The 15,936-nt window shown below is 34.0% G+C and overlaps 1 protein-coding gene across 3 annotated transcripts in view; it reads right to left on the bottom strand.

Moving 5' to 3' along the window:
- LOC111046393 (serine/threonine-protein kinase tricornered) overlaps positions 1-15,936 on the bottom strand; it is a 325,540-nt gene that overhangs the window by 158,993 nt on the left and 150,611 nt on the right. Inside the window, exon 2 of one of the 3 annotated variants that reach the window (XM_039429977.1) lies at positions 5,820-6,977. The exons of the other annotated variants lie outside the window; for them this stretch is intronic. Within the exon in view, the coding sequence (XP_039285911.1) occupies positions 5,820-6,039 (220 nt within the window). The 5' untranslated portion in view covers positions 6,040-6,977. The remainder of the gene's footprint in view (positions 1-5,819; positions 6,978-15,936) is intronic. 3 annotated transcript variants of the gene reach the window in all.

The raw sequence follows: 15,936 nt of genomic DNA, 5'->3' as shown, positions 1-15,936 counted from the left end.
GAATTCCGGGAAACCCCCACGTAGATATACTCAACCAAAAGGTTGGTCCTTCATTATGATTTTGAGAGATCGACTGATGCCGATTGAAAGACAAGAATACCAAGTTTAAGAAGAATATGAAGCAGGAGGAGATGTAGAAGAAAAAGAAGAAAAATATGTTCAACTAAAAGGTTGGTCCTTCAATGTTTGAGATCAGCTGATGCCTAGTGACGAAGAAAAGAGCATAGAGAAGATTAGAGTAAGGAGATGGAGAAGAAGAAGAAGTAGTAGAAGAAGAGGAAGAAGTAGTAGAAGAAGAGGAAGAAGAAGAATAAGAAGAAGAAGATGAGAGGAAGGAGATGGAGGAGAAGAAGAAGAAGAAGAAGAAGAAGAAGAAGAAGAAAAAGTAGAAGAAGAGGAAGAAGAAGATTATGATGAATATGATTATGAGGAAGAAAAAAGATTATGAGGATTATGATGATTATGAGGAAGAAAAAGTAGAAGGAGAGGGAGAAGAAGAAAGAGATTATGATGAAGAAGGATAAGAAGAAGAAGAAGAAGAAGAAGAAGAAGAAGAAAAAAAAGAAGAAGAAGAAGAAGAAGAAGCAGAAGATGTAGATGTTCAATCAAAAGGTTAGTCCTTTAATGTTTGAGATCAGCTGATGCCTAGTGACGGAGAAGAAGAAAAAAAGAAAGGACAAGAACAAATCTGTGGAAGAAGAAAAATATGAATAAGAACAAGAACAAGAAAAGAAGAAGAAAGAACAAGAAAAAAGCTGTGGAAGAAGAAAAATATGAATAAGAAGAAGAAGAAGCAGAAGAAGAAGAAAGCAGAAGAAGAAGGAAGAACAAGAAAAAGCGGAGGAAGAAGAAAAAGATGAATAATAATAATAATAATAAGAAGAAGAAGAAGAAAAGAAGGAGGAGAAGAAGAAGAAGAAGAAGAAGAAGAAGATGTTCAACCAAAATGTTGGTCCTTCATTATATTTGAGATCAGCTGATGCCGAATGACGGACAAGAAGATAAAGAAGTAATGAAAAAAGGAGAAGAAGAAGAAAAAGAGAAAGATGTTAGGGAGGATGGACAAGCTTCTACAATAATATGTTTCTATCACCTGCTCTGCTCTGTTCGTGGAACCGGTATCTCTGAATAAAGGAACATCAGCAGACTGCTTCGACCCACAGTCTCTTGTTTATATAGTGAGGTCCACGTTATAATGACAGTATTTGATCAACTTTGGTTTTGCTATCCTTGTCTATCATTCGACAAAGCCGGTGTTACTATCCTTTTCTAGGTTCACAACGATGCCAATTATGTTTTTGACAGTGTAGAAATATAATTATGTAATGCAGAGAATCGGCATCGCTATTCTTCTATCTTTATCCACTGCCATTATAACGTGGACCTTACTATAGGACTCCTCCTGACCACCAGCGACCAGACAGGTTGAAAGCACTGTTGCACAACGTTGCACGGCAATAACAGAAACCATCACCCTGAATACCTCAGTTAAAATACTGGAAAAATTCCGATTTTCTTGAAGTGGCTTAGAATTTTTGCAAATTATAGGAAATGACTGAAGCTTGGATATTCTTGTCAAATGATTTTTTTTTCAATCAAAACAATATTCATCACGGGATATAAATAATCAATCAATAAAGTCAATCATGCAATATAATTTTTGTCATAGTCATTCAATTCCAGCTGTTTTACATCCATGAAATCAATCCGGTAAACAGCTGATTGTAGAACAAATAAACATATGATTCTCATTACAGCATACTGTACTGTAATAAAATCATATGTTTTCTATACAGTCGAGTATGTTTCCTAGTTCCGAATTTGGAACAGCAAAACTGGTACAAAACCCGCCTTTTAGCGCTCCAGGTGGAAATTTTGTCAACTACAGTCAAGAAATTCCTGATTCGAAACTTGTAAACTAGGTTATGTTTATAGAATGCATGTAGTAATGTCAGCACAAGCAGGTAATGTTTTATGTTTCTCAATTATTATTCTTTTCTGGATTATTATGACAAAAAAAGTGTAAGTTACTTGGACGTGAATGTCTTTGCAGTGCTCGAATGAAATTCTAGTCTCGGCTAACGCCTCGACTAGAAACATAATTCTCGCCTGCAAAAGGGCCATTCCCGTCCTTGTGACTTAAAAATACTATTAAATAATAATGGGTTCCAGACTGAAGCTGATGGGAAATGACTGAAGCTTAAAAATTCTTGTCAAATGAATTTCTCCAATCAAATCAATATTCCTCAGAAAAATATAAATCATCCATCAATAAAGTCAATCATGCAATATAATTTAAATAATAATGGGTTCCAGGTTGAAGGTTAAGGTGTGAATTATTATGAAGAGCGTAGAACCATAGATGAATAATATTGAAATGAACAACAGACTTATGCTATCTGTTCTCTATAATAACACATTCTTCTGTTAACTGAACTATCTATGACTAGAAATCCAAGAAAACATGGATATTAATTTCCTATTATATCCCTTTTGGCATTTAACTGCATTATTATGCTTCGTTACTAACTCATATTGGCGAAAATGTTATGAAGTGATGCCAGTGTTTTTATGATTTGACAAATTTATTCAAAGATAATATTTATTTTTATTAACATAGAATGAACAAATTTAATGCTGGGGTTTGCATTCCAAGAATAAATTCCATTATTTATCGTTTAATCCATTTATTATTGTTAGTTGTACAGATTATTCTAATACATTTTCTTTTGTCTGGAGACAATGTCTACGTATCGAATATTGTAATATCCCCATGTGAAAGCACAGGAGAGCTGCGAAATATGAATTATGATCTTTCGAAATATGATCTCCAGGAGACGGGATTTTGCCGTGTGAAACTAACCCAAGTCTAATATGAAATTCTCGCCAAATTTTAAATTTACAGTACTGTATTATTTTTTATAAACATATAAGTAATATGCTAGTTATGTATTATATACTTTTTCCAATGCTTTGTAATAATATTGTATAATGCATAAATATATACTATGTACTACATATTCATATTGTATTGCATTTCGAGCAAGTGAAATGAAAATTATTCTTTCAAAAACTCTACTAAACCGACGTGAAATAAATAACTAAAAATCGTTCTTTTTTGTATACTTGTACAAAAGGTCTATGCATGCTATGAATAGTATTATTCTTTTGAATTATGCTTCAAACATTGATGTGTGGTGTTTTATCCTTAAATTGTTATGTTGGTGAGAAATAAAGTTTATTTATTTATTCATTTCAGAATACTTGCAAGTTCAAATCCTAGAAATTTTACAAAACCACTTGAACAGCATACTGTAGAGTTACACTCCAACAGAAATTTGCTGCCAAAACAAGTTATTATTAGCTTGACATTGACTGTATTTCGCCGAAAACGAACATGCAAATACGAAGTCAAATATTTCCTGTTGAGAGTTTTTTTTTCACATCGGAATAATTCGCACACCTGACATAATCGTAATACCAGTAAACTAGGAAACAAGTGCTTATTTATGTCGAGTTTTGCGTGTTTTACACCATAAGATGCTTTATAAAAGACAAAAATTTGACAGTTTTACTGAAAATATGGAAAAAACGTTACAAGTATTTTTGAAAAGATTTTGGGAAGACAAAACATGAATATAGTTGTTTTTTGAAAACATGAAAAGTGCTAAGACACATGACAAAATTTTATGAGAAGCTTTGGAAAAGAAGAAACATGAATAGTTGTACAAGAAACATTTATAACACATGACAGAGCTTTAGAAAAGACAAAACATAAATAGTTCTACTAGAAAAGTTCTAAAACACATGACACAAATTTATGAGAAGATTTAAAGCAGAAAACATTTATAACACATGACAGAGATCTATGAAAAGCTTTAGAAAAGACAAAACATAGTCTAAATAGTTCTACTAGAAAAGTTCTAAAACACATGACACAAATTTATGAAAAGATTTAAAACAGACAAAACATAGACATTACTATTCTCATTATTGTACTTGTTCTTTTAGTACTACAGTAATTGAAGTTATTATTTCAAAATTTTGTTTAAATTTTTAAAGAAAATTGAGTGTAATGAGAAGCTTGAAAATTGTTGCGTATAAAACAATTGCCGCAATTAGAGCCCGTATACAGGAACAGGCCTATCTTATCAGCTATTGTAATAATGCCGAGTAGTTTTGCTTCTACTTAAAAAGCACTTGTCACGAAGAGGGAGTGCAGGGAGAGAGAGGGTCACGTGATATAGTCTGCACTTAAAACTTATCTACGCGACGCTAACAACTCAACTTATCGTGCTAAACATTGAACTGTTTTACATGACAAAATGGCGAGTGAAATTGGCTTCAAAACTATTTGTCCTAGAATTTTGCATTATGTGGACAAGTGTTTCATTTTGAATTTGCCTGTACAGTACATTTCAAACATGCCTGGAATAAATTCTTGTCAACATATCTATATTTAAACTTGTGATTTGGTGTAGAAATTTAAATGTACATATAACCTATGTATCATATTTGGACAATTTGAAACTAAATTAGGAAATTGAAGAATTTTATCAGAGATTGACAATGGTGTAATAACCGAAACCGGTCTTTCTAAGATCAATAAATCTGTGGTTTTTGACAATTTCTTAGTCTTCTTCATTCAGTTGAAGAGGTTTTGGGCAATAGCCTGTTTTTTCTTTTCCGATCGTTGTATTGTTTTTGCTAACCTAATAAATAAATAAACATTTGGATTGGGCAACGTCAGAGAAGAAAAATGAATAGATATGTTTATAAATAAAAATAGAGATCTAAGTATCTTTTTTAAAATTATCTACTCACAACTTGTTTCGGCTTTATGATGCCATTATCAAGTCAAAAATCATTATTTAAACGTAATCTATTGGTGAATTTTGGTTTAATTATTGTATTTGTCATGGTAGACTCTATTTTGATTTTCTGCACATGTAATAATTATGAGTGTGAAATATAGTATATTTCGCACCTAGAGCAGAAAATGAGATTTTTCCGGTTCGAAATCGGTTTTCAAGTCCGAGGCCGTAGACCGAGGACTAGAAAAGATTGAGAGCTGGAAAAACACTTTTGCCCGCTATTTTTCGCCACACACAAAATAAACAATATATATATATATATAATATATATATATATATATATATTATATATATATATAATATATATATATGAGAATACCTAGTTGTTTACTAAGCACTTCCGAAAGCAGAAGTAGAAGGTGATAGCTCTAGCAAATCTGAGGTAATCTGAATATCACGAAATTGTCCAAGTATTTTTATTTTTTATTCTGATTTGTCTAAATAACCTAAAAGATGATGTTCAATTATGTGGGAGGTTGAGTTTATACTTTTTTATTCTTTCAAATGACAATAAGATGATATTATTATAAATGTTTTAATGATTGAATAATGAACACAAATAATGAAAAGTTTTTTGATCAGCTGTTTTTTGATCACCTTTCTTAGTTCCATGTTAGCGGCTGGAAAGGGTACTCTTTCCGGCCTAGGCCGGAAAGAAACCTGTTCTGACGTCAGACGAGAGTCGTCTGCAAACAATGTCTTTCAGATCTACGTAGGGACTGGAAAACAGCTGCTTTCTGTGCAGTGTGGCAAAAAATTTGAAATTGAAACAATTTCAAAAACGGTACTCAGAATTCTATTTTTATTTATATTCAAGAGTAGCCCTAAAGAAAAAAAAGATAAATATGTTTGTATGTTATGTACAATTTGATGAATCAAGAATAATTGATGAAGTGAAATTAAATATTGTAATTATATTAAATTTGAGCTTGAACGTTGATTTACCTGGCTTTCCGACAGTCCGCTGTCCCAAGCGTGCAAACCAGCGCAAAAACCGCCTGACCGCCGACAGAGTGTTACGTCCGCCCGTCCTTAGCGGCGGCGTCTGCGTCTGCGACGCGGCCACAAACCGCTTGCCGCCCGTAGCGCCCCTGTCGGCTACAATCACAGTGACCGCGACAGCACGCGGCGTAACCGCCACCCGCTCGCGGTTACACGGCGACATGCGTTGCGTGTATATGCCGCCGCTAGCGTTTAGCCCATCCTCGTCAAAAAACGCGCGTTTTCCGCGCGGTCTCAGCCTCCAGCATCCACCTCCGCATGAACCGCACACTATTCCAACGCAACGTAACCGCAACGGTTACGTGACAACACTTTGATACGCAACGTAACCGCAAAGGTTACGTATCAACACTTTTTGATACGCAACGGTTACGTGTCTACACTTTTGATACGCAACGTAACTGTACAGTTACGTTTCCACACTTTTGATACGCAACTTTCACACTGATAAAAACACTAAAAAATTATGATTAGTATCCAAATAAACCAACCAGATTTGGCGTCGTTCTTAGCTTCAACACTTCTGAATAAACTTGACGTGAAAATTGTTAATAATATCCAGAGATTTATTTAGCCAGATGTGGCTTCTCTTGTCTACACTTCCCAATTTCACTGAACAAAAATATATGGTTACATTTGGGCCCAAGCCACACGAAGCGTTTCTTCAGACGTTTGCAGACGAATTGAAAGAGAAGCTTAATTGTAATTAAATACAATTGATGCGAGTTGGAGGTAAATTGCACCAAGATTGTTCAACAAACTTTTGAATTTCACACAAAAATTTTGATTGTTATCAGTCTTGATTTCTTGGATTAACAAGTCCACACTCTTGAATTTCACATTTGATTGTGAATGGGATGTATCTACCTATCACAGGAGTTTATGTATTATGTATTCGATTTCACAGAATGGTATCAGTGTTAATGTATGATGATAGCACAATATGTCACAGCATAACGTATGTATTAGTCTGAGGGCTTCAAAGGAATGTTCAATGTATCTCAGAACTTGGCACCAAATTTCAGTCTTTTTGGTTTAAAAAGCAACCTAATGTATCCTGGTTGTATAAAGTATAATGTTCTTTAGACATCTAGCAGAATTCTGAAATGAACAAGAACATTGTAAAAAATTGAGAAAAAGAGACAGTGAGATATTTTCCAACAAGATTATCCTTTTTTTAGGAAACTTCCCTTCACAGGTCATTGCCCAATAATTATTATTCATATATTTAATTCAATACAATTATCTAGTTAATTAGAAAAATATAATGGGTTTCCACTTTCCTAATCAAGAATCCCGAGAGCCCTAAAATACTTTTCTCAAGTTCTACTTTCCTAATCAAGAATCCCAAGAGCCCTAAAATACTTTCCTATAGTGAGGTCCACGTTATAATGACTGATAAACTTTGGTGTTGTCAAAAACATAATTGGCATCGTTGTGGACCTAGAAATGGATACTACCACCGGCTTTGTCGAATGATAGACAAGGATAGCAAAACTCCTTGTCTATCATTCGACAAAGCCGGTGGTAGCATCCATTTCTAGGTCCAAAACGATGCCAATTATGTTTTTGACAGTATAGAAATATAATTAATTAATTCAGAGAATCAGCATCGCTATCTTTCTATCTTTATCCACTGCCATTATAACGTGGACATCACTATATCAAGTTCTACTTTCCTAACCAAGAATCCCTAGAGCCCTAAAATACTTTCCTATCAAGTTCTACTTTCCTAATCACGAATCCCTAGAGCCCTAAAATACTTTCCTATCAAGTTCTACTTTCCTAAACCAGGAATCCCTAGAGCCCTAAAATACTTTCCTATCAAGTTCTACTTTCCTAATCAAGAATCCCTAGAGCCCTAAAATAATTTCCTATCAAGTTCTACTTTCCTAATCAAGAATCCCAGAATCCCAATTTGTGACAGGTAAACCAAATATATAAGAAACTTTGCCTCTATATTACTGTACTAATTGAAAGTATACAAAACTAGACAGATAACAACAATCACTAGCCTTCTAGCATACAACAAGTCCACTTGACAAAACAAACCAAATTCAAAGGTCAAATATATAGGAAGTCATTATATGCTTCATACCTCTCACAGAATATCATAGTAATGTTGGACCCCTCGAAACGAAAATCCATTCACAAATCTTGATTGAATCGAAAATAAAAGGTAGTTCATTGTACACACAACAATACTGGATTAACTGGACAGCCTTGGGCACTTCAAAAGATGATGGAGGTCCATCTATTGGAGTAAATACAGGACTGAAAGTAAGGACAAGAAGACTAGAAATAAAAGATTCATTGACCATTCAAATAATGTACTTGAACTGACTGACCAGTTTGCTTGAGGTTTCAAATGAATGATTGGGTAATTCGAGTTGATACAATTGATTTGGAGGAATCATTGGTCTTGTTCCTTGAGAAAAAATAGTTTCATAAAAAGGAGAACCAATCCCTAAAAGAAAAGGTTTCACACTATACAACCGAACAAAATATTTCTAGCAGAACAACAGCATACAATTGATTTGGAAGAATCATTGACCTTGTTCCTTAGAAAAAAATAGTTTTATAAAAAGGAGAACCAATCTGATTGAACAGAAACGGTTTCACACAATACAACCGAACAAAACATCTTCTAGCAGAACAACATCTGAGAATCCAAGAACCCATGAACTAGGTAAGTAAATATAGAAATTAGTAGTTGATAGTGATCTTGTACCTTCATCCTGGACCTACGATTCAAGGCAGGACCCTGTACTCCTATCAAAATTATTTATATCAGTTCATCATATTATTAACGATTTGTTCATATGACACCAGACCTGAGCCAGCCAGGTCACTCGATATCATTATTATTATTTTATCATATTAGGAATGTGTGGAAATAATTTGAATTTTATTTAGTCCTCAACCAATATAGATAGCTGAATCTACGGGTCATAACTTCACATACAATATTCTCATCAATAATTATTATCAAACGGAAATACAAATAAAAAGCAGTAAATCACCCCGAAGACTTCTGCTACTGGAAATATTGACAACAGGTTTAACATCTAGATGGAAATCCGATGAGAGCTACTGTTAGTACTAAACTTGGGGGTGATTTACAGCATTCAATTCGGATTGTAGTTTAATAATAATTATTCATTAATTAGTATTTGAATCAATGCAATTTCTTATTGATTTACATCTGTATTCTCATCAATTTAAGGCAAAATAGAATAACTTATTAGGCGGGATGCACACCGGAGAAACGCGTTTCGTGAAAAAAGTTTCAGGAAACGTGAAACGAAAGTTGCTCGCAATCCACTGATAAGATTAAGCAGGGAACGTTTCTTTTGTACGCATGCGCGAGTGAAACGGATTGCATGAAACAAGTTTCATTAAAGAGGGCTTCACGAAATGCGTTTCTCCGGTGTGCATCCCGCCTTAGTCTCTAACTGGGAGCTTAATAATGATGATAAAAAAGTTCATCATGGAATGAATGTAATATTGGCGAAGTCATTAACAACACAAAGATCAAACTTCACAAAAGGCCTGTACTAATTAGATACTTGAAATACATGGGGTACATCATATATGAGATACAGTATCTACAGCGAATTAATGGCGACCTGAATACGACAATAAAAATACAATCTAACCTTGTATCAACCTATGTATCCTCTTTGAAAGAAGCTACTACTGAACAAAACCTCAACTCCAACTATCTTAAATCAACCTACCAGTAAACAAAACCTTAACTTCAACGATCTCAAATCAACCTACGACTGAACAAAAATATCCTCACCAAACCTTAATACCGACAATCTTCAATCAACCTTGATCTCCATCTTTCAAGTACACTCGATGCAGAGATCTCTTGATTACAAAGAGATTAAGGCCAACCTACACCTTCACACTGTATAATCATTGACTGATAATAAATATATGTAGAACATACAGCTTCGTATTGTAAATGGGTTACTCCAACGTAGTATAACTATAGTTTTGTACTGCATAGAAACTAAAGCAAGGAAGGCTTTAGGATAGTCCCCTACTACAAAGAATATAGTGATACATCTAAACAGTGAATACTGCAGCATAGTAAGGTGAAGAGATTTAGGTTATCCAATTATAATACCTATAGAATTTTATCCTACTATGGTAAATAGAGTAATAAATATAGCAAATACTGCAGCGTAGAATAGCTATATCTGAATGAAGTAGTACACACATGTATAAATACTGGAAGCCTTTAGGATAGTCCCCTACTACAGAGAATATAGTGAAAAATTAATACAGTGAATACTGAAGCATAGTAAGGTATAGAGATTTAGATCCAACTATAGTACCTATATAAAATTATATCCTACTATAGTGAGTAGAGTAATAAATATAGCAAATACTGTACTACAGCGCAGGATTCCTATACCACAGTATACGTGATATACTTTATCACGTATTAAATCATTATATGATTTTTACTCTAATATTAACGTATGAAGGAGGCTCATTTTTCCTTTCATATTATCCTTGAAATGAAAAATTTCCAAAAACCTTGTATATAAATCGACGCGCAATTAAAAAAGGAACATACCTGTCAAATTTCATGAAAATCTATTACCGCGTTGCGCCGTAAATGCGCAACATATAAACATTTAAACATTAAGAGAAATGCCAAACCGCCGACTTGAATCTTAGACCTCACTTCGCTCGGTCAATTAACTATTAATAATTCGACATTGTTAAAAGACGATCTGGCAACAGAGCAAAGCGAGAAAGAGATAGCGCTATCCGCTTTGTTGAATGATAGACAAGGATAGCAATACCATAGCTAATCAAACACTGCCATTATAACGTGGAACTCACTATGGGAGTTCCAAATACTTTTATCACACATATACGTGAGTGAGTAGCTGCCAATTATAAATCTAGAATGTCATGGTGAGAGAAAGAGAGACTGTTTTTAAGGTCAGCTGCCCAATATTCTGTGGACCAATGACTGACTGAGTCATGGACTGCGGTATAGTGAGATTCAGTCTGAACTGTCAGCATTCCTTCACAATAACACCAATGCTTCCCATTTAATTAATGCTGACAGTTTGAAATTATTTATTATTATTATTATTATTTATTTATTTATATGCGAATACAATTCAGGTAAAAACAACAGGCATTTGCCCAAAACTGCTTCAAACCTTAATTTAGAATACACAGTCTAAAGGTTATTAGATACCTAAATTAACCTTATTAGAGGTCTAAATTATTGAGACCTTGATCAGTAGCATTGGAGTGTGCCCACAAACGAACGTGACTGAGTTCATCATGGGAAGCTGTGTAGTTCGGGTGCAAGGCTGGTGATTGTTTACAATATTTAGTGGTGGTTCGGAGCCCACCTAAAATTGCTGAATCATGATTGCTACCTTGGAAGTATATTCATCATTATGACTTATGATCATCATACCCCTTAATAGCCACGCAAAAGCTGAATTCAATCAGATGTTGACTTAAACTCGAAATGAAACACATTTATAACAAACGATACTTGATACGGATTTAATCCAGTTTAAAATGAGATTTAGTTTAAACTGTCACTGTGCAAACGGTCCTAAATCTATCGTATAATATTATTGGTTGTTGGTTCGGAGCCTACCTAAAACGATTATTTATTAATCTTCCATCTTCTTCCCCTTTATCAAGTTTACTGATAAAGTGTTTCAAGTAATATTTTGAAGTTATAGTGAGATTGTCAACATGAATGAGATATTTTGAATTCATCTATATATATAAAAGCGAAATGGCACTCACTGACTGACTGACTGACTGACTGACTGACTGACTCACTCACTCACTCACTCACTCACTCACTCACTCACTCGCATAACTAAAAATCTACCGGACCAAAAACGTTCAAATTTGGTAGGTATGTTCAGTTGGCCTTTTAGAGGCGCACTAAGGAATCTTTTGACAATATTTTAACTCTAAGGGTTGTTTTTAAGGGTTTAAAGTTCGTCTTTTAGCATGTATATTCTTCTTCTCCCAATCTCTTAATTATAATTGAAATGTCCATATCATATGTTACTATAGAACTATAATCTAGATAGAGTATCTCTTCGAAACAGTTGTTAACTGGCAACTAAATTAATAATTTTGTCAGGTTGGCATTAAGTTGAGTTGACTTTTTTAGGTTGGCACCAAGTTGAAGATTTAAATGCATTTATCGCGGAAAAATTGATTGGACACTGCTACTTCAATCCTGGGAATATATTATTACTAGCCGTCAGGCTCGCTTCGCTCGCCATATCCGTTTAGCCAGACGTTTAGTCTGGATCCCCGACTGGATTGTTCTAACATATGATAAAAATGCTCAAACGAAGAATGCAGGCGAGCGAAGCGAGCCTGCTGATGTCAATCTTGGACGATCCAGTCGGGGGTCCAAGGGGCGGAGCCCCCTGGATAGACAGATATGGCGAGCGAAGCGAGCCTGACGGCTAGTAATAATATATTTCATCAAATTTTGAAGCTATAGTGAGATTGTCATCTTGAACGTGATCATTATTGTCATTTATGAGGAACACTCACAGTTTGAGATTAATATGACTATAGTTACGAACAACTTTTGCACTGTTTCAACCTGAACATTTACCTGAATAATTTGAGAGAATCAGTGTTTATTTCAAGTGACATTAGAACATAATTACAAAAAACTTGGAGTATATATTTCAATTGAAATATACGTTTAATTTCAAATACTCCCATTTCCAAGCATCACAATTTTTATTTTCATATAAACAACACAAATAATTATTCCACGCAATAATTCGAAGCTAGTTAAAAATATGTTTCGTATTATTTGAACCCAATTATTTATCGATGAAATATGTGAAGGCATCAGAGTGTATCCTATTATGAAATAAGCGAGCAATTTCTGTATTTTTTATATCTGGTTACCTATTTATATTTATTTATATCTGGTTATTTATATTCAACGGTTCTCGAAAACGGCTCTAACGATTTTCACGAAATTTGGAACACAATAGGTTTATGATATGAAAATTCGATTGCACTAGGTCTCATCCTTGGGAAAACTTTCTGAACGACATTAAAAGGATAATTCATCCTTGGCTGAAACAGCTGTGGATAGTAAAAATAAACACGAGACATGAAATATAAACACGATCATTTTAGAGAATTGTGTTCTGTTTATCAATAAATGAAAATAACGAGCAAAGCTCGGTGCCCCGATATTTTATTAATAAACAGAACACAATTCTCTAAAATGATCGTGTTTATATTACACAGCTGGCTATACGTCATCTTATGAATTTCGGGGATGCAATATTTTGATTTTTCACATACTCACTCGCTCACTCACTTTTTTACTATCCATAGCTGTTTCAGCCAAGGATGAATTATCCTTTTAATGTCGTTCAGCGAGTTTTCTCGAGGATGAGACCTAGTGCAATCGAATCTTTATATCATAAACCTACTATGTTCCAAATTTCGTGAAAATCGTTAGAGCCGTTTTCGAGATCCGTTAAACATAAATAACCAGATATAAAAATAGCCAGATATAATAATAAGAAGACATATAAATACAGAAATTGCTCGCTTAATATAATAGGATATAAACAACACAAATAATTATTCCACGCAATAGTTCTAAGCTAGTTACAAATATAATTCGAATTACTTGAACCCCATTATTTATAGATGAAATATTTGAAGGCATCAGAGTGTATTTCAAGTGAAATTGAGATATATTTCAAGTGTAAAAGTAGGGTATATCCCGAACCAAAAAAGGTATATTTCAAGTGAGAAGTAGGGGAAAACCCGAACAAAAAATGTTAATTTCAAGTGGAAGAAGTAGGGAATATCCCGGGCAAAGATGGAAAATAAGGGTACATTTCAAATCGTTTCGTTTCCAAACCTCACACTCAATACTTGCATAGAAACGTTCCATTCTTTCACCGATATTCGGCCAGTTTCACACTACCTTCAGCAGAGAAATTGATTGATAGCAATAACAGCGCGGTATTAAAATCAGAGCTCAGTGGGGAAAAGTGTGTCGAGACCTTGAAACACCCATATCTATAGTAATATAGTAATACATACAGAGTGATTCATGTATAGCCAACACATATAACATAGCACTTCGCCCAGATCAGGCCCATATCCATAGCCCAGTACAGTAGAAGTATAACTATACATATACTGGTACACATTACTGGTACCCCTATAGTGAGATCAATTTTAAACTGTCAGTATTTCTTGTACACAACATGATTTGGTTCCCATTCAAACAATGCTGACAGTTGGTGTAGTGAATCATACTAGAGATCAGGCCCATATATATATATATATATATATATATAATATATATATATATATATATATATATATATATATAGATCAGGTCCATATATACAGTATAAGTATATAGATATAATCGACGATGTATGGGTGAACGGCCCTAGTGGGCTGCTAGGACCCATTAGCGACTACATAAAGATATATGTGTATTTGTGAAAAAATAATATATATGTAGAGCACGCGCACGCATCATCACACGCACACACCGCTAAGCGCGCGCGAATGGATGTGGAGCGATATGGAACCGGTTTCAGAGATCAGAGAGAGACGAAGAGAGAATGAGAGAGATGGATGTAGTGATAGGTACAGTGATAAAAAGGTTAAGGACTAGATGTTAATGATGGTGAAGAGTGGAAATGTGTGGGAGTAGGATGAATAAGGAAGATTGGAAAAATAAGGGAATTTTGGCCAGATTTAATTTCCATATAACAAAATTTGAAAATTATGAAAGTAACAGAAAAATAAATTTTCTATACACATCATGTTCAATGGAAAAATAATGTAATGCATTAGATTAGACAAATTTTACTATAAGAGAGTTTCTAGGGTCTGCAGCAACTCCTCCATGCGTACAGGGAAGCTTCCCTTGCATGAGAGTATTTATTGTCAAGAGAATTAAATGTATATAATATTCATAATTGTATTATTTTTATTATTATTAGTTTATGCTCTAGATGATTAAGTATTATTTTGTATGCATTGTTTTTGGCAATAAAATTTATTATTATTTCGTGAATACGATGAGAATTTAATGAATCATGAGGAGGGGAAGAGGAAAAGAAGAAAATATAAAAAAATCAAAAATGAAAATGAGGTAGAAATCAAATGAAGAAGGTAGAAGAGAAACAATAAAACACAAAGAAGGAGATCAATATTGGTGACAGAAAGTGATGTGGATAAGAACAGTGGGATGATATTGAGGGAAAGAGAAGATCTGAGAAAGCTAGGAATAGGATAAAAATGATCAGAATAAGGATGAATTTTGTTTAAAAGTTTAGACACGATGTTCAAGTATACCTCTTCCATAGAGCCTGAATAATGAGAGAAGTTGCGGAAAAGGAACAGAAAGAACGATTTATAATAATACAACATACACTAGTTCCGATGAAGAAAGATAGAGATGCAACAGAATGAAAGCTAGATACACAACTCAAATGAATGAAAATTAAAATAAAGTATAGAAATCCAGAAGTTGAGATGTTGAAGGAAATGTTAAATATTGAAAGACGGGGCTGAGAAAGAGAATAAGAGGAGAAGGAGGAGGACGAGGACAAAGATAAGGAGGAAATGAAGAAGGAAAAAAGAGATTGATTGATTGATTGATTGAGTACTTTATTTATGTAGATTACAATATATACTGGCTTATACACTTATATACAATAGCTTACAATACAGCAAAATTATAGATGAATTTACATAATATAGACTAAGAAAATAATTATTGAAAGTATATGATATGAAAAATTAATTTGTAATATAATAACTATGGATAATTTTATTGTTATGCATCTACATAAATTGGCGGAGCTTTGGACATATCAATGCTCATTCTTTGGAAAGAATAGAGAGGGAGGAGAAGAAAAAAGAGGGGTGGTGAAGAAGAAACTGAAGTAGAGGAAGAAGAAGCAATAGTAGTAGTAGTGGAAGAAGAAGAAGAAGAAGAAGAAGACGATGATGATGAAGAATTTGA

Source organism: Nilaparvata lugens, chromosome 6 (genome assembly GCF_014356525.2).
Source record: "Nilaparvata lugens isolate BPH chromosome 6, ASM1435652v1, whole genome shotgun sequence".
Classification (NCBI taxonomy): Eukaryota; Metazoa; Arthropoda; class Insecta; order Hemiptera; family Delphacidae; genus Nilaparvata; species Nilaparvata lugens.
This window is presented reverse-complemented; position numbering and strand designations above follow the sequence as displayed.